The following is a 27,495-nucleotide window of genomic DNA, read 5'->3' as shown; positions in this document are numbered from 1 at the left end:
AAAAAAAGAAAAAAAAAGATAGGGACTACTTGCAGACACAGCAAGCAGAAGGATTAGTGCTCCGAGAACTTTGGATAATGCAAAGACTCCTGAAAGGACTATAAAATAAATATATTTAAAATAATTAAAATCCTAATGGAGGAAATCAAAACCATAAGAAGAGAATATGACTATGACTAAGAAAACAAAACAAATGGAACTGCTAGAAATGAAAAATACAGTAACTAAAATTTAAAACTTAACAGATTCCCTTGAGTATAGGCTAGACTTAGTGTCTTGCTTCTGATAAATAGAATATGAAAAAGGAATTAAATGATGTTGCTATTTTGCAGCTTTAGAGTGGAGAAACCTGGTGGACACCTCCTTCACAAGTGATCCAGGTTAACATTAGCAATAATAAGACATACTTATTATTACATACTCCCGGATATGATACAAGGTGAAGGGCATATTACTTCTGAGGTATTCCTACCCCCAAGTCTTTAACTTCAGTCTGTAATGAGAAAACATCAGACAAAGCCAAATTGAGGAATATGCTATAAACTCCCTGACCAGCACTCTTCAAGAGTGAGGAAAGGGATGACTGAGAAAGTGGTACAGATTGGAGGAGATTAAGGAGACATGAAGACTAAAAGCAACATGGTTTCCTGGATTAGATCCTGGAGCAGAGAAAGGATGTTAATGCAAAAACTGGGGAAGCCTGAATAAAGTCTATAGTTCATAATGTACCAATGTTAATATTTTAAAGTCTGTAGCAATGTTAATATTTTTAGTTAATTTCTTGATAATTATACCATGGTTATGTAAAATGTTAACATTGGGGGAAGCTGGTGACAGGTATGTGGGAACTCTGTACTATCTTTGCATCTCTTCTGTAAGCCTAAAATTATTTCAAAAGAAAAAGAAGCTGTAGAATATCTTATTTCCAGTTTGTAAACCAAAATTATACTTTGTTTAGAACATTTCTAAGTTAAAAAGGAAACAGAACTTCAGTGATTGGTTAAACAGAACAGCCAATAAAACAAGAAAGAGATAATAATTTATTGACTACTAATCAAGTTACCGGGTACTTTTGTAAACACAACATGTATCATCTCATTTAATTTTTACAGTAATTGTATGAGGATGGTGCTATTATTTTCTCTGTTTTACAAATGAAGAAACTGAATCACAGAGTGGTTAAGTAACATTGCCCAAAGTCACACAGTTAATAAATGTTGGAGCTAGAATTCCAACCCATACAATTTGACTATGGACTTTCTGCTCTTACTTAATCATGGTACACTATACTGAGGAAATTGCTCAGAATGCAGCACAGAAAGATTTTTAAAAATGGAAATATAAAAGGAAGATGAATATTTGGGGGTTAGAATGGGAAGGTTCAGTGTGTGTGTGTGTGTGCACATGCATGTGTACATACACATATACATGTGTATGTATATATAGATTTTCCATGAGAGATTAGAGAGAATGGGAGAAGCAATATTCAAAGAAATAATGGCTGAGAATTTTCTGGAATTGATGAAATACCTATATCCTCAGATTAAAGAACCATCCCCCCAACCCCCAATTCCAAGTAGTATTTCCCTTTCCCCATTTGTACACAGATCGCGAAACTGCTGGATTCAAAGGCAAAGAGAATCTGTGAAATGTGACTAAGGGGGCAGATTACCTACTGAGGAATAGCAGGTAGACTGACAGCCACTTCCCTAATAATAACAGTTGAGGCCAGAATATACTGGAACAGTGCTGAGAGAAAATAACTATTAACGCAGAATTCCTGATCTAGTCAAACTATTATTCAAGAATAAGCATGAAGTTAAGATTTTTTTCAGACAAAAATTGAGTTTCCAGTCACTTTTATCACTTAAAGAACTCCTAGAAATTGTACTCTAGAAAGAAGGAAATGAACCCAGAAGAAAAGGATGAATCATAAGAAGCAATGTTGTGCAAACTGTTGAACATAGTGAAATCTTGACTGAATGAGAAAATAGGAAGGATGTCTACTTTTCAGTTTGCATAGCACTTTTACCTCTCTTCTCTTAATCTGTACAGTAATCCTCTGAGGCCCTGGTTCTCAAGCGTGAATCAGCTGGGGAGTTTTAAAAACTACTGATGTGGGTTTGCCCCCACAGATTCTGCTTTAATTGGTATGGGGTACAGCCTGGGCATCGGGATTTGTTTTGAAAGTCCCGCTGTTATAATGCACAGTAATGTTTAAGAACCACTGCCTTTAGGGGTTTGACCAGGTAATACAGAACCTTAGAGAAGAGATTTGCTTAGGGTTACATGGTAGGTGTGTGGTGTAATCAGGTCCAGTCTTTTAAGTGTAGTATGGTTTCTTTATTCTCATGCTATTTAAAAGTTTGTATGATTCACAATGATGATGCCTTTATTCAAACAAAGACTGTACAGTTGAGTTAAAAACTGAGTGTAGATTCAATTTGGGGAATGTATACATTACTTTTAGAATCTTAGGGTTTTTAAAGGAAATTGTTAGATCTATTTTTAAGAATATGTAGTTTTCTAAGTTGAAGGCTGGCAGGCAGGCGTATGTCAAGAGGCACAGGACTTGATTTGGTCCATTTCCTGTTTGTGATGTTAAATGTATTTTTATGCCTTGTTAAAGTAGATCCTGTCTACTCTTCTTGGGAAATGATATTCTTAGGACAATAATAGCAGATATATTGGAAGCCACTAAGAAGTCCTAATTCTAAAAGAAACATTTCACTAATGAATTTTGCAAAGGACCTATAATAATTATTATCAGGACATTTCTATTTGAGTTTACTTCTCTACTCAGTGTCTTGTACCGAGTTAGTTTATCCTGCTTTTTGCTTTTTAGCCCATTAAGGAAAGTGGAGAACACTGAGATTTTATCTTGCTGCTCAAGAAATCCTTTTCTCATTTTTGAAGATGGAAACCCACAATTACACTTGAATTAACTATTAAAACGTTCTTTTCTGGTTTTAGACCAACAGCAGCAGAACTGTTAAGGCACAAATTTTTCCAAAAAGCAAAGGTAGGAAATTCTTACTTTTGATTTTATGTGTTCATGTGATCCTCCTCAGTTGCCTAAATTATATTTACTGCTCAGAAGTTGCTTTATCTTAAGATGATAATGTTTGGAAAAGTGATGGTTGATCAAATAATTGCTGGGGGCATTATCTGTACAACCTTTGGTAATTAAGACACATGCTTTAGAATTAGTAAATGTATTTTTCATATAAATTAAGTATCAGGTTAAAATTTATAACAGGAACAATGAATATTAGATTTTGCCATTAGTAATATAATCTGTGAAAATACTCAACTCTCATTTCAGGGTTTACTACTGAGTTAGTAAACATCTCATTTCCCAAAGAGAACAGATAAGTGGGATGTTACTATAGTTGGAAATGTGGGACCATGATCCCAAAGGATATATGGTAAAGCAAACTTCTCATAGATAATGGTTCGTACAGTACACTAAAGCTTTGTCTCAATTTGTGAAACTGTGGTAGTAATGTACTAAAGGAGCTTTAGAATTAAAAAAAAAAAAAAAGCTTTCCTCAAACTTCTTTATAAAACAGTTACTATATCACATTTTAATTGTAGTGAATATTTCTGTCAGTTTCTTTGGTTCAGTAAATACTTGTAAGAAGAAAACTTATTTTTCCTCTCCAGAATAAAGAATTTCTTCAAGAAAAAATACTGCAGAGAGCACCAACTATTTCTGAAAGAGCTAAGAAGGTAAATGGAGATTTTACTCTGGTTTCCTAGGAAATTGATTATATTTACTTCTGCATTTTGAAAGTATAGGTTAAGTAATGCTTTGTTAATGGTTGTAAGTATTACTCATTTTTTTCCAACCCTTTCTTTAGTATTCTTTGATATATTCATTCAGTAAATATTATTAGTCTACAGTATGTCTAGGTGTGCTATCTACTAGAATGAAAAGGTATGTTACACAATTGATTAATTCTAGACTCTGTTAAATCACTGTTTGTAGCTACCAGAGTGAGTTGTGAAGTTTGGCCCTTTCTTTACACAGAAAACAATGAAGACCCATTAGGATGACTGTAATAAAAAAGTAGCAAGTGTGATAAAGATTTAGGGAAATTGGAACCTTCACACACTAATGATGAAAATGTGAAATGGTGCAGCCACTTTAGAAAGTAGTTTGGCAGTTTCTGAAAAGACTAAACAAAGCTGCCTTATGACCCAGCAATTCCACTCCTAGGCATACTAGGAGAATTGAGCACATGTACACACAAAGCTATGTACATGAATGTTCCCAGCAGCATTATTCATAATAACTAAAAAGTGGAAACAGCCTGATTATCCATCTATGGGTGAACGGATATATAAAATGTCATGTGTCCGTAAGATAGAATATTATTCAGCAATAAAAAGAAATGAAGTACTGATACATGTTATAATGTGGATGAACCTTTAAAACATTATGCTAATTGTGGAAGCTGGTTACAAAAGATCACATATTATATGATTCTGTTTATGTGAAATGTCCAGAATAGGCAAACGTTGTAGAGACAGAAAGTAGATTTGAGGTTGCCCAGGACTGGGATTATACAGAAATGGGCAATGACTACTAATGGGTCTGGGGTGTTTTTTTGCCATGTGGAGGAGTGATGAATGTGATCTAGATTTAATTATGGAGATGGTTTCACAACTTGGAATATACTAAAAATAATTGAATTGTATATCTTAAATGGGTCAATTATATGGTATATGAATTATATATTAATAAAGCTGTTACTTAAAAAAAGGAGCATTTAGACACACCACCATGAACAAAAAGCTCTTGGAAATGGAAAACATTATAGAAGAAATGAAAATAGTTAATATACAAGTTGTATGGTAAAGCTGAGAAAATTTCCCAGAAAATAGAACCCAGAAGGCCAGGAGATAGATAACAGGAGAAAAAAGACACAACAGCATTAGAGGATCATTTGAGAAGGTTCAATCCTTGAGTAAAGAGTTCCAGAAAAGCAGAATGGAGAAAAATAGAAGAAAGAGAATCACTGAAGAAATAATTCAAGAAAAATTTCCAAACAGATAGTCACGAATTTCCAGATTGAAAAAGCCCAGGTACGTAGCAGAATAAATGGAAATAGATCAGCACTAAGCCACATCGCTAGAATACTGGAGGCAAAAAGAAGATCCTATAGCTTCCAAGAAGGGGGAAAGATCATGGACAGGATTGGAAATCGTAATGACATCAGTAGCTTCCCTGTAAGCCAGGTCACAGCAAAGCCGTTGTGTACAGCTTTATGAAAGAAAATGATTTCTACTAACCCAGACTTTTTTTTTTTTTTTTACGCCAGACAAACTGTAAGTGAAGTGTGGGGATGGAATCAAGAAAGTTGAGAAATGCATGGCTTTAATTAGTGTGCCATGCTAATAAGGAGGAAGTGCTTAAACTGAGAAAGAAGAAGTCATGTGGCAGGTCATAGAGGGAGATGAAGCAGATCAGAAGGCTCAGGAAGAGTCTTCCTCTAGAAGGTGATCCTGAGGAGTACCTAATACACATGAATGTGGTGAGAAGAGATTTACACAGCTGGGAGACAATTAATATGATTTGGCCTGTGACTTCACATAGGAAGGATTTGGATGGTGTTGGGCCCTAGAGCATAGAAGTATAGGGAAAGTCAGTGATTGGAGTAAAGACAGGTAGTGAGCACAGAGAGCAAGTGAGGGGTGCAAGATATATATAGTATATATAGTAAATGTCAAACCCTACCATAATCCACATCTCTCTTTCTAATGTGCAGGTTCGGAGAGTACCAGGTTCCAGTGGCCGCCTTCATAAGACAGAAGATGGTGGCTGGGAGTGGAGTGATGATGAATTTGATGAAGAAAGTGAGGAAGGGAAAGCAGCAATTTCACAACTCAGGGTAAGTCTTGCTAAACTCTTTGCTTAAGATAGAGCGCTATCTTTTTGTCTGAAGCCTCTGAGATAATACTATATTCTCTGGTTCTATTCAACTTAACCAGCTAAAATATAAAAAATACAAGTGTTAGTGACAGAATTTCCTTGAACAAGTTATTAACAGTAGGAGCCCATTTAATCCTACATGGAAAAGTGGACTGACACATACCTTTTGTGGTATTAGTGGTGGGTAGGTGGTATGTCTCTGCCTGCTTGTAAGATCTGCTCTGCCATAGCACTTACGACTTTGCTGATCAACACTGAATATTTGTTGATCTTGTCAGATGAAGTCTTTGAGTCTAGTTTTTTTGCAGAGCTAAAAGTAAAGCTTTACTTTTTAAAGACCTTGCCAATGAAAATTGGCAAAAATTTATTACATTCTAAACTTGGAAAGTTATTAAAAAAATAACAAATATAAACATCTGTTTATATACGATTGTGACTTTATTAAAATGTAAGACGGGTTTCTTTTCTCCTTGCTTTTTCATTTGATTCCTCCTTAAATTGGTATTGTTTTGTAATGTTACATTAAAGTGATCAGAGGAAGCCAGAGGTACATGAATCTTGTAGTTCTAGCTTTCTATGAAAGAGATTTTCATAGGAATTTTTCCTCTGACCAACAAATTATAGTGTTTCAATGTCTGATTATTACCCCCTAGCTATCTGCAAGAGAAATTTATTTAAAATTTTGTATTTCTGGGGGTGCCTGGGTGGCTCAGTCGTTAAGCGTCTGCCTTCAGCTCGGGTCATGATCCCAGGGTCCTGGGATCGAGCCCTGCATCGGGCTCCCTGCTCACAGGGAGCCTGCTTCTCCCTCTCCTCCCCGCTTGTGCTTTCTCTTGCTATCCCTCCCTCTCTCTCTCTCAAATAAATAAATAAAAAATCTTTAGGGGCGCCTGGGTGGCTCAGTCGTTAAGTGTCTGCCTTTGGCTCAGGTCATGATCCCAGGGTCCTGGGATCAAGCCCCGCATCGGGCTTCCTGCTTGGTGGGGAGCCTACTTCTTCCTCTCCCACTCCCCCTGCTTATGTTCCCTCTCTCGCTGTGTCTCTCTCTGTCAAATAAATAAATAAAATCTTTAAGAAAAAAAAAACTTAAAAAAAAAAATTTTGTAGTTCTGAAATACTTATAGTAGCTTTTTTATAACCTAAGACACTGATATGTAAATAGCATAGAAAATTATAGAATTTGTTCTCAGAATAAGTAACTTTTTGTATTTCTCTTGTTATTTTTTTTTTTTTTTCAAGATTTTATTTCTTCATTTGACAGAGAGAGACACAGCGAGAGAGGGAACACAAGCAGGGGGAGTGGGAGACGGAGAAGCAGGCTTCCCGGCGAGCAGGGAGCCCGATGCGGGGCTCGATCCCAGGACCCTGGGATCATGACCTGAGCTGAAGGCAGACGCGTAACAACTGAGCCACCCAGGCACCCCTCTCTTGTTATAACCATTTTCGAAGACATGAATTCTTTAGTAAAAGGAAAATCTTTTAAAACTAAATTGAATTACATTGAAAATACCATGATCATGTGTGGGCTGCAAGTGTGGATCAAGGGTGGGCTGCAAGGATGGTTCAGTATTAGGAAATCTTATAATATTAATAGGCCTAAAGATAGATGAAAAAACTTTGACAAAATCTAATAGGCCTAATGAGAAGACAAATCATATTCTTATTTTCATATGTTCTGAAAAAAACTTTGACAAAATTCAGCACATGTTCATAATAAAGACTCTATGTAGATCCAAATTTCCATCTTTACATCATTTTCTTTCTCCTGAAGAACTTCCCTTAACATTTTTGTGCTGTAGATCTGCTGGTGATGATTTCTTTGAGGTTTTTTTGTCTGAAAATGTCTCTATTTCACTTTTGTTTTGAAAAGGTCTGTTTGCTAGGTATAGACTTTTAGATTGATAGGCTTTTTCTTTCAGTATTTTAAAGATGTTGTTTCACTGTAATTCTTGTTTGTATTGTTTCTGTTGAGAAATCTGCTGGTATCCTTGCCTTGTTCTTTTATAAGTTATATGTCTTTTTACTCTGGCTGCTTTTAAGATTTTTTTTCTTTTTGAATGGTGTTGAGCAATTTGATTATGATATGCCTGGGTTTGTTTGTTTGTTTGCTTGTTAGTTTTCATGTTTCTTGTGCTTGGGGTTTATTGAGCTTGCATCTGTGGGTTTATAGGTTTTTATCAAGTTTGGAAATTTTTCAGTTACTGTATTTTCAAATACTTTTTTCTGCCCTTCATCACCTTGGAGACTCCAGTACATGTATAGTAGGCTGCTTAAAATTGCCAGCTCACTGATTTTCTTTTCATTTTTTAAAAATTCTCTTTTTACTCAGTCTCATTTTGCAGTTTCTGTTGCTGGCTTTCAAGTTCATTCATCTTTTCTTCTGCAATGCCCAATTGCTACTAATCCCATTCAATCTATTTTATATCACAGACATTAAATATTTTAGAAGTTTGAGTTTGTTCATTTTTATACCTTCATGTCTCTACTTTTTGAGGATAATGTGAGATGTAATAACTATAGTATAGTTATAATAACTATTTTAATGTCCTTCTCTGCTCATTCTAATGCTTGTGTCAGTTCTGGAGCAGTTTTGTTTGATTGATTATTCCCTTCATTATAGCTTGAAGAGTGTTTTCCTGAGTTGAGGAAATAGGGCTAAGAGTCCAGGGAGACCAAGGCAGATGAAATCGAGAAGGTAGTACCAGGGAGGAGAGAGCTATATACAGAGAGAGAAACGTAGAAGTCTACAGAGCTTCCTTTTTGAGTGTTCAGCAGAATACTCTTCAAGAAGTACATGTGAGAAAACCACTTGAGACTGGATAACAGCACCCAGCATTCACAGAGAGCCAGAAACAGTGCCTCTTTCCACCAGCCAGAGTGGAGAAGCCTGTAATTCACAAGGCATTGGGTAGAGTTCAGAAAGGTCTAAGTAGTGGGGAGCATATGGCCCTAGACTGAGCACTGCTCCAGATCAAACTAACAACTCATAAAGCAAGATCCAAAAGGATTAAACCATTTCCAAGTAACTTTACTGTATTCCAGAACAAAGCTCGAGCATTTGGCATCCAATCAAAGATTACCAGGTATGCAGAGAGTCAGGAAAACAGTAACAGTGAGCATACTTTATGCCCAGATCTTGGTCTTTAATGTCATTCTCTACTAAAAGAATGAGGGCTCCTGGGAGAAATGGCTGATTCTGGGGCTTACACAGAGAAAATACAAGGTGAATCTGGAATATCCTCTTTTGTCGAAAAGAAAAGTCTTTTATTAAAAAAGAAAGTCATAATTTGATAACACAAGGGCCAGGTTGAATGAGCTCCTACTGACCAAATTAGAGTTTGGTCATTAAGTGCAATAATAAACTGTAAACCATTTTATTTTATTTTATTTTATTTATTTATTTATTTTAAAGATTTTATTTATTTGACAGAGAGAGACACAGCGAGAGAGGAACACAAGCAGGGGGAGTGGGAGAGGGAGAAGCAGGCTTCCCGCGGAGCAGGGAGCCCGATGCGGGGCTCAATCCCAGGACGCTGGGATCATGACCCGAGCCGAAGGCAGACGTGTAACAACTGAGCCACCCAGGCGCCCCTGTAAACCATTTTAAAAATAGAAATCCATAGGGCGCCTGGGTGGCTCAGTTGGTTAAGCGACTGCCTTCAGCTCGAGTCATGATCCTGGAGTCACAGGATCGAGTCCCGCATCGGGCTCCCTGCTCAGCGGGGAGTCTCCTTCTCCCTCTGACCCTCCCCACTCTCATGCTCTCTCTCTTTCATTCTCTCTCTCTCAAATAAGTAAATAAAATCTTTAAAAAAATAAAAAAATAAAAATAGAAATCCATGAGTCCGTGCCAATAATGAGTAGGTGGATAAATAAGTGGGGGGTGGCTAGTTCTTCATTACAGGAAATTGCCAGTGCTGACTGGTAAATGTGGAGGAGAATTGGAGGGGAAAATCATCATTTTATAGCCATGATAAAGCAGTCAGTAAAGATTAGGTCAGACAAGGATCATCAGCAGTTGCTAAGTATAGGGGAAATTTTTGATGAGCAGGATATTTACAGAGTCTTGAAGTGCCTCTTCAAGATTGCCTGTTAGTTGCAAAGGGAAAAATAATTACTGCATACTGGAGAACTTGGAAAATGCCTTGACTAGATCATTAAAATTCACATTGTGAAATTTACTGAAGTTGATAACTTTAGTAGTATGAGGTTATGTAAGAGAATATCCCTGTTCTTAAGAAATACACAGTGACTGTTCAGTGGTAAACAGCTAAGATATATGCAACTTATTCTCAAATGGTACAGGAACAATATGACTGGTTAAATAGATATATTTAAAAAGAGAGAAAGTGAACATCTTAAATAGGAAAGCAGGTAAGGAAAGAAGGTTAATGATTCTCATTCTAACAACTTTTCTATAAAAGTTTGAAATTATTTCCAAATATTAGGTTTTTTAAAAAAGCTTTTGGTTTGGCCATATACTTGCTGTGATATATTAGCTATCACCTGAACCCTGATTCTCCTTAATAAAGTGATGATGAAAATTCACGAAAACCTAAGCTGGATAATCTGACCTTTTAAGTAGTCTAAGTTTATGCTTGGTAGAATTGACCATAAATTGATATTTATTTAGAGATCGGGTAAGGGTTTTGTGTTTTGTTTTTTTTTTTATTCTCCAATTGCCTGTATCCAGAATCACTGCTGTTATGATTTACTAAATAAATTTAGCTTAGATGTTCGTATGGCAGATTACAGCTGGTTTTTCAGTTTTGGCTCAAGAGTTTTCTCCATTAAAGCCCATAACCTGAATTACTCTGCTTCGAAGATGTGTTGGATAATTAGCTTGAAGGCTTACATTTGGTCTGGGATATTACATATATAATATGTTCATGATTACACTGGGTGTTATACACTTGATGAATTATTGAACTCTACGTCTGAACTAATGATGTACTATATGTTGGCTAATTGAATTTAAATAAAAAAATATGGTCATGATTAGTAGAAAGAATTGTACTTTGAAGAATGTGACCTCCTACTGCCTGAGAAGTCCCATTATGTCTGCTTATAAACCTCAAGTTGTAAACTCTTAAAATCCCATAGGACATTGATGTATTAAAGGTTACCTAGACAAAGAATACAATAGTATCATGATATTTTCTTTTTCCAGAAAACTTTCACTAGAGTTACCAGTGACTTAACTTATGGATCAGAATGACATGGAGTTTACTTGCATTTCAACATTCTGTGCAGTTTGGAACTGACTACAAGTAACCTAAGTTTTGAGTTAATAAGCCTTTTTTGTATTTCTTTTAGTCTCCCCGAGTGAAAGAATCATTATCAAATTCTGAGGTAAGTAGTTCTGGATTAAAAACCAATCATTTTGTTTTGGTTTGGTTTTAATGTTAAGCACATGTTTTTATATGGGCCTAAGTGGGAATGAGAATTTATAGCAATCAGATTTCATCAAAGGTATGGATTCTGAGTTTAAATGGACTTCTGCAGTAAATTGGTGCCATTGCACTCATTTTAAAAGTTGACCTAATGGCTTAGCAAGTTGTTTGTTCCTTGCTTGCCTGACTTTATGAATTACTTTCCTGGCTTGGGTAGCTTGAAGTGGAAAGTAGTCTTTTTGCATTAATCTGTCCAGGAATTTGTCATATGCTACTTTTTCTTTTTGTTTTTTTTTTCCCCTTATTGTCTTCTCTTGTCATGTAGATTCTCTTGTTTATGTTATTGCTTCATGGTGATAGGGAATCCTACTAAACAGAGTCCTGTTAGGCTGGCCTGCCTTATGCTCATTTCTTGAAGATAACAGTTATTTCAGGAGATACATTCTGTCATACATTCTTCCTTCTGGCAGCTTGCATTCCAAGCTCAGTATTTGGTTTAATGATACGCGTCTTGCCCCCGTAAATCAGTTTGTTTTTGCCCCTGTGCTTAAAAGTACCTGTTTTTCTACTTGATTTGTGTGGATAGCATACAATTTTTGCACACCATTATGTATAGGATTTGTGTACATAGCATTGTATTGTTTAAGACTGAAAATAAATATTGTACTTCAGCATATTTACAGGCCAGTATCTGACAACTTATATTAGAACTGCGGTTCGCTAAGATTTCTGGCTCCTCTTCTGGCTACATGGTAGAATTGCATCTCCCTACCCCTTGAAGTTACTCATAGCCATGGCAGTTGCTTGGGGCAGTGAAATGCGGGCAGAAAGAAGAGTCCTTCTGTTGTTCCCTGGGTCCCCTGGCTCTTGCCACCACAGCCTGTATCCCTGAATGAGGATGATACCAAACAGCCTCTGCTGGCCGGAGATAGACATGAAGGTGTGCAAGAAATAACTTCTTGTCTTGTAATCTTCTGAGAATTTAAGATTATTTCTTACTCTAGCTTTATCTTGACTTTTAGTTTCTCCACAGTTGAGTGGAGAGGGCATTTTATAGATTATCCAAAATTGTTCTTGTGATCTTCTCCTTGTCCCTTTGCCTCAATAGCATCCCCACATGGACTCTCAGGCTCTTATACTCATACTCCTGTGCTCATTACTTTGTTGTTGTGTTTGAAATCCATGGTGAAATACAGGTAACATAAAAGTTACCATTCACACTATTGTGCAGCCATCACCACCATCCATCTCCAGATGAACAATCACCCCATGTTTTCCTCCCCCCAGCCCCTGGCAGCCACCATTCTACTATCTCTGAATCGTACTACTCTCTATATACCTCATGTAAGTGGAATCCCCCAGTATTTGTCCTTTGTGACTGGCTCATCTCACCCAGCATAATGCCCTCTGGGTTCATCCATGTAATGTGTGTCAGAATTTCCTTCCTTTTTGAGGCCGAATAATATTCCATTATATGTATCTACCACATTTGTTTCTCCATTTGACTGGACAGACACTTGGGTTGCATTCACCTTTGGGCTGTTGTGAATAATTCCACTGTGAACATGGCTACATAATAAATATTTGCTTTAGTTCCCACTTTGAATTCTTCGGGTTCTGTACCCAGATGGGAATCGTTCTATTTTTAATTTTTTGAGGAATCACCTTACTGTTTTCCATAGTGGCTGCACTATTCTCCACTCCCACCTGCAGTGCACAAGGTTCCAATTTCTCCGTATCAGCTCATTGCTTGATTTTGTCTAACCTTTCTGTTCTTATTATAGGTAAACACACATGTGTATGCAATTTGGAAACTATCCTTTTGAAATAATGCTAATACTTAACATTAACATTTTCAAAACTAATCTTATTGTTCTGTTTTTCTGCCAAAATCCAGAACCAGAGTTACTTTTAATTTCCTCTTTGTGAAGCTAAATGAACACAAAATTGTACTACTTTTGTCTCTTGATTTTGTTTTTATAATATCAGCTATTAGACCTCTCTTGTTGCCCTTTCAGTTTTTTCTCTTTCAACTCTAAATTGTAGCTAATTTTAGCATTTTTTCACCAACTTGTAATTTTGAATATGTTTAACTTGATTTTCTGCTCAACATCAGTCTTTTCTCCCCACATTATATAATTAAAATTTATAAAATATTTCAAACATGCAAAATAATATATATAATGTCTGTGTTGGTTATAAAGCTTCACATCTGTTTTGAAAAGCATTTCAGATATGTTAATGAATCACTGATCAGTTGTCTTTCTTCTTAAGTAATGGAAGGTTCCCAGACCTAAAAAAATGTAGCTTCTGTAATTTAGTATTAAAACTTAAATCTGTGTCTTGGAGGTGCTGTTTTATTGTTTATTGGGTGAAGGGAATAGAATAGATGTAGTTAGAAATAAATATGATACAATGAAATGTTACTCTTAAGGGAAAAAAGCAAACTATGGGCTATAATATGGCTGAACCTCAAAACACTGTGCTAAGTGAAATAAGCCAACAACAACAGAGTGCATGCATTTTGTTTATATGAAAGATTCAGAAAAGGCAAACTGATGGGGACCAAAAGTAGATCAGTGGTCGCCTAGGGCTGGGCGTGGGAGCAGGAATTAAATGTAAATGGGCACAAGAGAACTTTCTGAGTTGATAAAAATGTTCTAAAACTAGATTGTAGTGATGTTTGCACAAGTATAAATTTTCTAGAAATCATTGAATTGTGAATTTAGTAGAATATGAATTACACCTCAAAAAAGTTGTTATAAACAATAAAAACCTAGTAGAAATATTTCACTTCCACTTGAAATAGATGTATTCAAGAGAGGTGGAAGTGTAGCAGTACACTACACAAAAACTACTTTGAAAATGTCACCCTGGGAGGCTCTGCTTGCCCATCAGTAGACCTGCCTCCTTTTCACTCAACTAAAGCAGCATTGTGTGTATGTTTTTGTTACAGCTATTTCCAACAACTGATCCCGTGGGTACTTTACTCCAAGTTCCAGAACAGATTTCTGCTCATCTACCTCAGCCAGCTGGGCACATGCCTGCACAGCCAACTCAAATCTCTCCCCCACCCCCTGCAGAGCCAGCAAAAACAGCTCAGGTAAAACAGGAGTGCACTTTAATGGCCGGCCTTCTAAGTAGATGAAGAAAGCAGAAGTTGATGTTGTGGTAGATTTTAAAACAAGTTAGAAATTCTGTTTTCACAGTTATCAGTGTGTGCAGATAAGAGAACTTTTCAAGGATCACATAGGTTTTTAAGCAGCAAAATAAGTTAATGATGGAAACATTCCAAATATCAGAAATTTGGGGGATAATTTCTCATCAGCTTTTTATGAGATCATTATTATGTCTGCAGCTGACAGAGTTCATCTTGACACTAGGATTGTTAGCAGTTCTGTTTCCTTTTCGTTCACTTATGCTTGTATTATTAATACATCTCAATCCATGATTTTCTTGTATTACTCTTTTAAGATTTGTCAATTTTGTGAGGGTTGATTTTATTGAAGTGATATAATCTGTGAATGCACATCATCAGTCACAGAGGTCATTAAATCTTCATACATTGAAAGCAGTTGAGGGAAGGAGAGAAGGAGGGCCCCACTGTGAATCGCTCCCTGTCTTCCCTCAGGAAACTCCAAATACTGTGTGCAAAACGTGCATGACCTTATGCTCCATGGTTGGAGTGAGGTTTCCAGAGTCTGTTCACTTATTAAATGTTAGAGACTTCATTTTTTTAATCTAACATTTTAGACTGAAAGAGATAAAGATGGAAGTTCTGAGAGCTTCCAGTTAGAGTACTGGCTTCATGTAATCTTTTCATTGAACCCAAGCTTTCCATTTCTTTCCATTATATCCAAAAAGATCCAGTTGTCTTATGAAAACTGATAGAAAGATTGGATTCACTTTATAAACAACTTAAATAGAATACATATTCTCTAGTAAGCAAGGGATAGCTCACAATTGAGAGAGGATTAGTTTACCCATTAAAAGACCTGGAATCTTAGGCTGGGTGGATTCCTAAGGGGCAGCCAGTTTAGATCCTACCTTGTATATTGCTGTATGATACACTGGCAGATTTTTTTAAAGGGAAAAACCCGGCTTTAGTGTCTTTCATCCTTGTAGAGTGTAAATAGTGTAGTGTCTTTCACACCTTGTAGAGGGAAAGAGGGATCTGAATAATACAAAATATACATGTGGCTATGTTTGGAATTTCATGTGGGTTTGAGAATTCTCTTTCATTGTGTTTGACTCAGGCTGACATTCAGCTCTTGTTGCTGCCTCAGAGTGCATGTCCTACCACAGCAGGGAATGTCCCAGCAACTGATCTGGGTTTGGCCTCACCGAGAGCTGAAGGAAATTGCTGCCATGTGGACATTTCCTCTGCTGATGACCATTAGTCACCTTTATGCTTAGTAGTCCACACACTGACTTTATACCTTTCAATGCTTTTTAGGCTCTGCCTTCAGGAGCAGGCTCACAAGAAACCAAGATCCCAATCAGCCTAGTACTCAGATTAAGGTAACTAAACATCTTCCGTTTGTTTTCTGAATACTGTGAATATGCTCTTTTCTCTTTGAAAGTGACTCTTTTTTCTACTAGTCCATGCCTGAGAGTAACTGGATAAGATTGTGTGCCCTGCAGTATCAAGTGCTGGGCGTTGCAGAGGTACTATTTTCCTCAGAAGTAATAGCAACAGGGCGCCTGGGTGGCATAGTCGGTTGAGCGTCCCGCTCTTGGTTTCATCTCAGGGTTGTGAGATCGAGCCCCAGGTTGGGCTCCACGGTCAGTGTGGAGTCTGCTTGACATTCTCTCTCCTCTGTCCCTCCCCGCCCCCCCAAAAAATAAAAAAAATCTTAAAAAAAAAAAGAAGTAGTAGTAGTAACATTGCAAGGACCTGGATGTTAACTAACACACACATTCTCTTAGCTGTTTTTCCATTAATGGTTTTTTCAATGCAGTTGGTTTAGGTTCTGTAATTGAGTATGGTCTATAATTGAGGAACAGTTTTTAGGGGAACAGCACTGGTTGACTTATCTGAAGATTAGGCTTGTAATTTTGACCATATATCATGGACTCTGAAATCAACTGACCCAAGAGTGGAGTGCTCTCTGATTGTGATAGATCATATTAAGGCCTGTTCTTAAAAGAGGAAAGGAAAACCCTCTAAGGATGTATTTGGTCTCTTCCTCTGTTTGCCAGCAGGTGTTCTGAGTCAGTGGTTCTTGGTGCAGTCTTACAGACAGGCTCTGACAGGTGGCTCGCAGGAAGTGCCACAGGTGGCAGTCTGTTCATTCTAACCCTCTCCTTTTGCAGGTAGTTGGATTAGCAGAGCTTTCTTGTTAGATGAGCAGTGGCCGTTGTATTGTTCTAATTGGGTGTCGTTCTATTTGTAAAACTAAAAGTATCACCTGAGACAACTCAGACCTTCTTTAACTATTACTAACATTTTTTAAAGTTTCATTAAATTACCATGGACTTCTAAAACTAATGATGTAATGTATGGGGATTAACATAATAAAAAAAAATAAAAATAAAATAAAAAAATAAAAAAATAAATTACCATGGACTCATTCCTCTTCCCACATATGAATTCCTAGTCGTCTTCTCAGTATTACCATAATTAGAAATAGAAGTAGCAAGACCTGTTTGGAGAATGTTTTGATTCTACCACTGGGAGCAATGAAACTGTGCCATAAATGTGAAGAAAGCAGATTTGGTTCCCTTTCCTTTACAAAAGCCTACTCAGTATACCTAGTCTCATCTCAAATAGTTTTGAACTCATTAGAGTGTCTTGATAATCTTGTCCAATTTTGATTGTGCAAAAAGAATACCACTTGTCTTTTTTTTTTTTTTAAAGATTTTATTTATTTATCTGACAGAGAGAGACAGAGAACAAATAGTCAGAGAGACAGGCAGAGGGAGAGGGAGAAGAAGGCTCCCTGCTGAGCAGGGAGCCCGATGCGGGGCTCGATCCCAGGACCCTGGGATCATGACCTGAGCCAAAGGCAGCCGTTTAACCGGCTGAGCCACCCAGGCACCCCCCACTTGTCTCTTTTAAAAACATTTTTTTGAAATCTTATAGCAGCTAATAGTATAAAAATTATATTTGACGTGTGCTTCAGGAAGGTAGAGAAGATACTTGTAAGTGATGTAGCTAGCTTTTTGAGAGGGTGGTTTCTTAATGGGCCATGTTCCAGACTTGTTTATGGAAGAAGAGGCTACGTTCTCACTCTCACTGATGAAGACTTTGAGGTGAAACAACTTGAAGAAATGGTAGACATATTTAGTCCAGCTTAGTGTCTTGTTGTCTTTGAAGGCATTTGTGCTTAGCTTGCCAGTTAAATCACTAAAATGATGCTGAACATTTGATCATCATTTTATTCAGCTTTCAGAAAGAATGGATTGAACAATTATGTATCAAGCAGACTATATATCACCCTGTTGGTTATTGTGGCAGGATACCGAGTAAAGAGCAAATAAAATGCCTCACTTGTTAATCAAGTCTAGTTTGGAAGCTGATTTGTATTATGTACTTAGCATAGGTAAAGACATTTCAAGTGGTACACATGCAGAAGTATAAATCTGTATACAGGTGCAAAGAGAAGGCAGTGCAAAGGGTAAAATCATTGGGGGGCAGGTTGTGTTAGAGATGGGTAGCTACATTCTAAACACAACTTCAGTAACATCCTCAAGTATCTGTCAGGTAGACCTAAGCCCTCTGCATTGTTTAGATAAAGTAGATATGGGTCCTTAGTGATCAAGCATGTCTGCCTTTACACATAATATTCTGTATGTTCCACCTTTAACCAGAACCTCCAGGGAGCCTGGTTAAACTCAGTATATGGTTTGCTGAGTGATCACTGTAACTATCCCTCACCAGTCACAAGTTTAAATCTCTGCAGCCATGGATTAACTCTGCTGCCAGTATGGGTCCAACTCCTTTTCTCGTCTTCTCTTCATTCCCCCTCATCCCCTGAACTCCTGTGGAATTTGGAGAAGCATCATGTATTTCATTTTGTGAGTCTGCTAAGACTGATCACCTGTGGTGGGCAAGGCACTCTTCTAGGCATAGGGGGCCCCGGGGTGGGAGTGAGGAGGAAAAGGGCATCCTGTATCTTTTTTTTTTTTTAATGCTGCCACACATTTTTTTTACATTTTAATTCCAGTATTAAAATAACTTAATTCCAGTTAATATATAGTGTTAGTTTCAGGTATATAATATAGTGACTCAACAATTCTGTATATATTACTCAGTGCTCATGATAAGTGTACTCTTAATCCCCATCCACTATTTCACCTATCCCCCTACCCACCCTCCCCTCTGGTAACCATCAGTTTGTATAGTTAAGAGTGTTTTTTGGTTTGTCTCTTTTTTTTCCTTTGTTCATTTGTTTTGTTTCTTAAATTCCACATATGAGTGAAATCATATGGTATTTGTCCTTCTCTGACTGACTTATTTCCCTTAGCATTATACTCTCTAGCTCCATTCATGTTGTTGCAGATGGCAAGATTATGGCTGAGCAATATTCCATTGTATATATATATACCACATCTTCTTTATCCATTCATCTATCCATGGACACTTGGGTTGCTTCCATACCTTGGCTATTGTAAATAAAGCAACAGTAAACATAGGGGTGCATGTATTCCTTTCAATCAGTGTGTTTCTATTCTTTGGGTAAATACCCAGTAGTGTAATTACTGGATCATATGGTAGTTCTATTTTTAACTTTTTGAGGAACTTCCACGCTGTTTTCCACAGTGGCTGCACCAGTTTGCATTCCCACCATCAGTACACAAGGGTTCTATTTCTCCACATCCTCGCCAACACATGTTGTTTCTTTTGTTGTTGATTCTAACCATTTTGATAATAGTGAGGTGATACCTCATTATGCTTTTGATTTGGATTTCCCTGATGATGAGTGATGTTGAGCATCTTTTCATGTGTCTATTGGCCATCTGGATGTTTTCTTTGGAAAAATGTCTATTTATGTCTTTTGCCCATTTTTTAATTGGATTATTTGGGGTTTTTTGGTGTTGAGTTGTGTAAGTTCTTTGTATTACTTTGGATACTAACCCTTTCATCCGTATCATTTTAATTATACCTTTCCGTGCGCATATATTTTCCTGTTAGTTTATGTGATATCTTAGTGGGATTAAGGTTGGGAGTAGGTATATAAGAATCTCCTCAGGGCGCCTGAGTGGCTCAGTCTTTTTTTTTTTTGAAGATTTTATTTATTTATTTGACAGAGAGAGAGACAGCGAGAGAGAGAACACAAGCAGGGGGAGTGGGAGAGGGAGAAGCAGGCTTCCCGCTGAGCAGGGAGCCCGATGCGGGGATCGATCCCAGGACCCGGGCTCAGCCGTTAGGCGTCTGCCTTCGGCTCAGGTCATGATCCCAGGTCTTGTGTTCCCTCTCTCGCTGTCTCTCTCTCTCTGTCAAATAAATAAATAAAATCTTCAAAAAAAAAAAAATCTCTCAAAATCATGAGGGCTTTTTTGGTTTTGTTTTGTTTTTTTCGTACTTTGTGCTTGGGTGGTTTTTTTCCCCATTTATTTATTTACAGTATGATTAAAGTACAGTGCTATATTAGTTTTAGGTGTACAGTATAATGATTCAGCAGTTCTATGCATTACTCAGTGCTCCTCACAATAAGTATACTCTGAATCCCTTTCACCTGTTAGCAGGAGGTTTTAATATTGATTAATGGAGGACATAAATTAAAAGGGTTGTAGGACAATTAGATGGTCACTCTGAGTAGTTTGCTCCGAGCCCAGCAGTGTGAGCTCATTAGGATAGATCATAGGATCTTTGGGAATAAAATGGTGTTTCTTGAGGCACAGCTTCCCTGTTATATGTTGGCAGAGTCAGTATGCATAAATCCAGAAGTTTATTTTACACATTCTGTTTTCTTTTATAGGAATTCAAAAAAAGAACTAAATGATATTCGATTTGAGTTTACTCCTGGGAGAGGTGAGGCATCAAAAACATTGAAAACAAAATAACTTCTAATTTATTATTTAATGAAATGTGTTGTGATGTTTTTGTCCTTTAGATACATTTTGCTTTTAAAAGGTGATGAAAATGTTCCTGGTTTAAAGAGTTTGGGTGGCATATGAATAAAATAAAAATTCAGTTTATTTACTACTAACCTCATTTATAAAACTAGTATAATACAAACAGTAATGTAGCTCTAATTTGCTGCCTACTATAGTAGCCCAGGCATTGTGCTAAGCTTTCTATCTCATTAAATTCTCAGAACAGCCTTCTAAGGAAGATTATCGTTCCTATTGCATAGATGATGAAATCAAGGCTTAGAGAGAGGGGAGGTAACTTGTCGTTCACATAGCTGGGAAGAGGTGCAGCTGGAATTCATATCCACACTTGTCAGGGTGCAGAGTCCTCATTCTTGTTACTGAACACGGTTGTCCTTCTCCATGACAGTAAAGAAGAAACAAGGCTTCCAGGCTTCTCTCTCCCCAGGCTGAAGCTGAGTCCTGTCAAGCATAGTTTCTGGCCATGAACTTCTCCCTGGGATGAGGCTTGTTTCTTCCTTGCCTTTGTTACTCAAGGGTTCAGATTTGGGAGGTGGCCAGCAGCCAGCACATTTATCCTGTGTGCCATGCTCATTCTTCCTGCTGTCTCGGTATCATCAGCAACTAAGTATGAAAGAGAACAGATGCAGGTGTGCATAGGTGTATCCGTTTCACTGTTTAAAACCAGGAAGAGTCCCATCTTAAGGAACTAATTCAAGTCGCTGGTCATCAGCACAAATGTGTGCCCACCCACTCCCCAGAGGTCCTCCTGTTCCTCTCAGGGGCTCAGTATTCAGCCCTCAGGAAGCAGCAGCACTGAGTCAGTTGGAGATGAGATCAATTAGGGTTGCTGTGTCCTTGTCTTTTTGTTTCTGTTACAAACATTGATCAGATTGTATGACCTGAAATCACTAGATACGAAGAAAAGCCCACCAGAATAAAAAAAAATGACTAGCAAAAAACTTGGGATGTGATCTCCAAAGAGAAGAGATTACAATTTGTTCTTTCAAGATGTACTTGAAAAGAAATCATTCCATTGTACGAGCCCTGGAGATGTTGCACACACATCATCACATCTCAGAGCTGATGGGGCTTGGGGCCAGGGCTGCCCTCAGAATGGGACTTCCCTCTGCGGCATCACTGTTGGCTGCGAGTTATCTTTACCATGAGTTGATACTGGCCATCTGGTGGTAAAGATTCTGCCCTCTAGCTAGAACCAAGAGAATCGCCCACTTGAGATCAGCCCAGTGGTAGGAGAAACCTTTGTGTGGGAGGAAGACCCCACGAGCCTCCTTGGTTCTGTGAATTTAGCCGCTAGCTTGGGCTTGGCAGTGCCAACATCCGCTCTTAGAGTTAGCAGTGACATGCATGCACAAGAAATGGGGCACCTTTTTTTTTTTCTTGCAGATACAGCAGAGGGTGTCTCTCAGGAACTCATTTCTGCTGGCCTGGTCGATGGAAGGGATTTAGTAATAGGTAACTACTTTGTGCTCTGCCCCGTGACCCGGTATCTCTGTCTGTGTATTTAGGACCTAGAAAACAGGCTTTGATTGCATTGAGCGGGTCTCATGGGTCTTGGAATGGTCTTGATATTGCTGAAATACAGGTACTGGGGACAGTTCCTCACAAAAAAGAAAATCTCATTTCTGAGTTCACTTTGTGATTTCCAGTGATAGTAAGTGAAAGCTGGGAGACTGTAGTAGAATTGATGACGTAAGTTACGAGTTAAAGTAAACTTAGGTCGTTTTGGAGGGTGAAACTCTGCCCTTATAGAGCTAAGAAAGAGGTAAGCAAAACTCGTTAGAGGTTTATTTCTAGAATTAGCAGAAAGTAAGAAAAGGCACAGTCGGCGCATGTGTACACGTTATTGAAGGCAAAGACCATTGTCTAGGGCCAGTCAGCAAAGTTTTTCTGTAAAGGACCAGTTAGTAAATAGTTTAGACTTTATGGGCCATGCACTGTCTCCACCTTCTTTAAACCATTCTTAGCCCACAGCCAGACTAGAAACAGGCTGCAGGCCAGAGTTTGCCAACTCCCAGTCTAGGGCTTTCTGGCCCATGAGTAAGCAAATCGTTCCTCTTTCACCTGTGTGTCTTGCCCCACTTAATACAGCATCTTAAAGAAAGTTATTTTGCCCATGATTCAAGATTTACTTGTGCTACTTAGAGTTGAGTTTAAAAGGTGACTTTTGTTTGGGGCGTGATTTATGTCTCTGCTTCCATTTTGGTTGAACATAGAAGATTCTGAGCTACCATTTAAGTTTTTAAAATATGGTAGAAAGTGGATTTACTTAGCTTCTCATTACTTTCTGTTTGTATGATTACAGTGGCAGCGAATTTGCAGAAAATTGTGGAAGAACCTCAGTCAAATCGATCTGTCACTTTCAAACTGGTACTCATCTCTTCCTCTTTATTAAACTGTCCTTACACAGCAGCAGCCTCTGCAGACCAGCTTCTATATTCCCTGAGTGATGAGGATATTAAACTGTGGTGGATTGTGTTCATTTAGCTTCCCCAAGGCCTTAGGCCAATGTCTCCTTTTGAGTGGCCTCCCTCTGGTCTCCCTCCCAGGAAACCTTCTACCCCAGGCCCTTGACTCTTCTTAAGAGAGACTGTTAGCCACTCTGACTCCACCATTGGCCCCAGACCCCACCTTTTCTGGAAGAGACACCTTCATCTGCATCCTATTTGTATTCCAGGGACCTGTACTCCACTGTCTTCCTTCCCACAGTCCTTATATCAGTTTTAATTGCTACCTGCAATTTTGTTTACAGATAACCACAGCTTCTCATTTTGTTTGGTTCTTAGGCGTCTGGTGTCGAAGGCTCGGATATTCCTGATGATGGTAAACTAATAGGATTTGCCCAGCTCAGCATCAGCTAAACCACAGCCCTGGAAGAGACGGCCTAAGGAGATTCCACACATGCGTATCTCTGTTGCTTCTGTTGGCCTAAACCCACTACTGCCAAAGAACCCAGCAACAAACCTCCCAGCTAGGAGCTTTAGAGGTCTTTCTTTATGTTCTTCCTGCCATCATTCCCCCTTTTTCCCACAGGGAAAGAAAAGTTGGATCACCAGTGGCCAGCATCCCATTAAAGAGTTCCGTTAGTAAACTTACTGCACATGTCCCCTATCTTCCTCCATCTGGGAAGGGGACTGTGCCTCAAGGCTCAGGAGGGAGATCTGTCAGCTCATCTTGCCTTACTCCAATGATGGCGCTGGGTGGAAAGTAGCAGCTATATTGGGCTTCCTCATCCTGCCTGTTCTCCCACACCTGACGGGATGTGGACATCTTGGGTTATCTCTTTACCACTGAAGTAGCAATTAAAAATTGATTGTTTATCTGGAGCCCAGAGAATTTAATTTAGTGATTTTTTTTTTTAATCTGATGTGAATTCTAGCAACCTTTGTTAGGAAAAAGCACAGCCTCAGAAAGAGGCAGCCTAAACTGTGTTCTTGTTTTGTTCATATTTCTAAGCGTTTTGCTGAAGCTGCTCTCAGGCACCCCTCTTCATCACTCCCTCCAGAAAGGGTTGCTAGCCTTAACTTCAGCTGGTGCAAAACATCTGACTGTAGTCGAAATTCAGCCATCAGATCCTTCAAAGTGGAACTTTGGACTGTTTTTAGCGAAAACATCAAGTAATGGCTTGTAAAAGTGAATTTCCCCAGCAGTGGTTTTGAACAGGAAAAATCATAACTCATATCATTGTGGAAGTATTTATTTTCAAATCTTAAAAAATTCAGTTGAAGAAAAACTGCTCCTCAATCCTCCCATGAAAATTTGCCTGGCCTCCACGTCATGAGGAAATGCAAGGCTGAGCTTTCTACAGCAATAAAGGAGACTCACCAGGCCAGCGAGGCCTGCCTTCCGCCCCTCTCCTGCACTGACCCTTTGGAGGGGGTCCACACTTCTGTGCGCTGAACCTGACCCAGGATGGAAAGTGAAACCACATGTGCCGTGATTTTTAGGATTTATGAGTAGACAGTGTTCATTTGCTTTTCTATAGAAATAATATAAATTATTCTTTAGGTTTAAAAAAGAGCACTCAATACAATGTGAGTAATCGGTGGGGCCGATTTTTTCCTACTGTTTCACAGTCAGCCTCTGTCTAACTGCAAGTAGCCCTAACAGTTTTTGTATAAGAAAGGGACACTTAATCTGGCCTTAAAATAACACACAAAGATGGGCTTTGGCCCCACGGAAAGGGGAAAGCTGCCTCTTACAGAATCACTCGAGCCCTTTCCAGCACTGTTGGTCTGTGAATAACAAGATTGCTTCACCTAGTTTTCTCTTGGAGTATCTCTGGAAGCTTTCCCCACAACTGAGTTGTTGCAGCCCTTGTTTTGTTCTGAGCTTGTTGTTTTAGTCATGGGCTTTCTTTCCCTGCCCTGGGTGCAAAGGCATACTGGGAAAGGAGTGGATGTTGGGGAGAAGAAGGGGATGGGTTTGGGGTGGCCGTTGGGAGGAAAGTGGATGAGAGGATCAGATACCAAAGTCCAGGGTCCCAGCAGGATTGGTAAAAAGTGGGAGACTGCCAAGCCTAGAGACGGAAAAGAAGATTGATTAGCTTGCTGGAAAAATATTTAGCTTTTCTTTTTCTTTTCTTTGCCTTTTTTTTTTTTTAAGGGGGCGTGAGAATAACATGAAAAAGAGATAGTGTCCTCTTTGGCACAAGGCTAGTGGCTTACCTTTGAGTCTGTATTTTGGTTTCAAGCAAGCCATCATCATCTACTTATTGATAAATCCAAGGGGGTGGTGGCCTCAGTCTGTTCTAGCATTGTGTTTGGAAGTGGTCTGGAGCCCAGGCTGGAGGTGAGCAGCAGCCTATTCCCCTGTTCAGTTTCCCCAGCCAGCCATGACTTTTAAACTGCAGTGGGACAGGCAGCCAATAGAAGTGGGTTGGGGCTTTCTCTTTCTTTTCAGTTCATTTTTTGCCCTGCTGGGAATTAGGAGCCAGACACTAAGCCCCAGGACAGTGTTATTCTTCTGCATGATGTATGGTGGACTCCCTTTGCTGACTTTTGCAGCGATGCTGAGAGAATACGTGAACAGAAACTTCCCAGGTTGGACAGCATGTGACCTAGCAAGCAACCTTGCTCCTTTCCAGGAGCAGTGGTTCAGGGTGCACCTCTGTCTCTAGGTCTCCAGGATCCCTTGGTCCCTGGGGGTAGGGACTGATTTAGCACAAGGTAACATGTGCCAATGCTGTTTGTGAAATGTACGGTCTTATTCTAAATGACTAATGGATTTGTTTGGGTTTTTCACTTAAGTTTTGAACCAAATCCTAGAGCCAGCTGATACTATTTAATAATCTGAGGATAGAATAATGGTGTATCAATAAATGGAGGTTCCTCCTTATGACGTATGCTAGATTATGGAAGATGTAAAATATTTGACCTTCCCCCTCCCTTTTTTTGACTTTGTATTTTGCTGCATGTTTCCTTCATTTTTAATCAATAAAGAGTAAATTGTCTGTGGAGGTGTAAGGATTCTTTACTTCAGTGCTTGGTGGTGGGGAACAGTAAGGAGTGGGTCAAGGAGTCACTACTAAATTTTTCACACAAATGGAGAAAAGCCAAAGTGCACATAAACTAAAAAATATGTGTATTGATCTACAGATTATCTAGAACAGCTTAAAACCATTGTACAAGTGGGGAAACTGAAATCCCAAAAGGGAGAGATAAGATATGGCCAGGGAAATTTCATAGGGTAGGGCGTGAAACTCCTTGTACTGATCTTTTCTGTTTGATTCCGTTTATGCTGTTGGATAGGAGAAAGAGGCCACATTCAAGCCTTTGCGAGTCCCTTTTGGAAAATTCAGAGCAGGGCTGAACTTGTTGGTATTTGACTTTGATATTGAAATGGTGGGGTTACATGTGAGAGTCTAGGCTCCCCTGTATTCCTCCACCTCCCAGATAAGTAATCTGGATCATAATACCTTCTCCACAGAAGGTGTCCTTCTGGGACAGGACTGCTTGTGGATCCTTTTAATTCAGAGCTCAGGCATTGACAGGATTGTATCTGAGTGAATTTGCTTTCAAGATAAGCAGGTTGTAAAAGTGGACTCTGAGGTGCCTGGATGGCTAATAATCTCATTCACTTTAATTAAGTGAATTTAAATTATGATTCCATTTTTCTTCTCAGAGCAGATTGTAAATAATAGCACAGAATTTCAGTTGGAGTAGATAAAATTGTTTGATTAATTAAAAGTTTGACTAATGTTCCTTTTGTGTGAAATATACATAGCAGTTCAAAGTGGAAGAAAAATCTAATCCTGGAGAGGATTGTCATCACAGAACTTGAAAGAAATACTGACTTGGTAGTGTCCTATTTTATGCTCAATACAAAATTCCATTTCATTTGATTTCTCAGGAATTTCGTATATCCTTTAAACATGAAAGGTGATTATGTGAGAAGAAAGCTGTCTTATGACCAGAAACCTAAAACCTGAACAAATTCTATAATTTCCATGATGATAAGGGTTACTCCTAGTTTACTGAGCCCCATATTGTACAGATTGCATGCTTTTTGTCCCTTAATTAAAAGACTAAAATCTCAAAAAAAAAAAAACAAAAACAGGTTGTAAAAGTAGACTGAGGCACCTGGATGGCTTAGTTGGTTAAGTAAGTATCCTGCTCTTGATTTTGGCTCAGGTCATGATCTCAGGGTCATGAAATGGAGCCCCCGTGTGGAGCCCCATCGGGCTCCACCTTCAGGGCAGGGTCTGCTTGAGATTCTCTCCCTCTCTGCCCCTCCCCCCACTCATGCACTCTCTCTCCCTCTCTCTAAAATAAATAAAATTCTTTTTTAAAAAGTGGCCTTGGACTATTGCTGGGACAGAGGTGGTAGTTACTCAAAAGTGACTGTGGTGTATGTCGGGGGAGGTGGCAGGGCAAGAATAGAGTCTCTCTGTTGCCCATTCTCTAACAAGATAGGATGTTGTCAAGAGCCTGATTCCTTAGTTCTACCTCCTCATAGTAGCAATTCTCAGTGCAACAATTCATGGATTTCTCCTTTAGATCAGCTCATCTACACCACACTTTTTGCCTTTTTTTTTTTTTAAATAGACTTCATTTTTTAGCGTAGTTTTAGTTTCACAGTGAAATTGAACAGAAAGTATACATA

At 38.6% G+C, this 27,495-nt stretch overlaps 1 protein-coding gene across 2 annotated transcripts in view; it reads left to right on the top strand.

The window, feature by feature from the left end:
* The window catches only part of OXSR1 (oxidative stress responsive kinase 1), a 94,513-nt gene extending 67,547 nt beyond the window's left edge, over positions 1 to 26,966 (top strand). For both annotated transcript variants that reach the window (XM_032408982.1, XM_032408983.1), the window contains exons 9-18: positions 2,974 to 3,022; positions 3,667 to 3,732; positions 5,775 to 5,897; positions 11,255 to 11,290; positions 14,288 to 14,434; positions 15,788 to 15,852; positions 20,256 to 20,308; positions 21,778 to 21,846; positions 22,697 to 22,761; positions 23,178 to 26,966. In XM_032408982.1, the coding sequence (XP_032264873.1) occupies positions 2,974 to 3,022; positions 3,667 to 3,732; positions 5,775 to 5,897; positions 11,255 to 11,290; positions 14,288 to 14,434; positions 15,788 to 15,852; positions 20,256 to 20,308; positions 21,778 to 21,846; positions 22,697 to 22,761; positions 23,178 to 23,252 (748 nt within the window). In that variant the 3' untranslated portion in view covers positions 23,253 to 26,966. The remainder of the gene's footprint in view (positions 1 to 2,973; positions 3,023 to 3,666; positions 3,733 to 5,774; positions 5,898 to 11,254; positions 11,291 to 14,287; positions 14,435 to 15,787; positions 15,853 to 20,255; positions 20,309 to 21,777; positions 21,847 to 22,696; positions 22,762 to 23,177) is intronic.
* Positions 26,967 to 27,495: the final 529 nt, after the last annotated feature.

This window comes from Phoca vitulina, unplaced genomic scaffold, assembly GCF_004348235.1.
Source record: "Phoca vitulina isolate PV1807 unplaced genomic scaffold, GSC_HSeal_1.0 scaffold10, whole genome shotgun sequence".
Lineage (NCBI taxonomy): Eukaryota > Metazoa > Chordata > Mammalia > Carnivora > Phocidae > Phoca > Phoca vitulina.
This window is presented reverse-complemented; position numbering and strand designations above follow the sequence as displayed.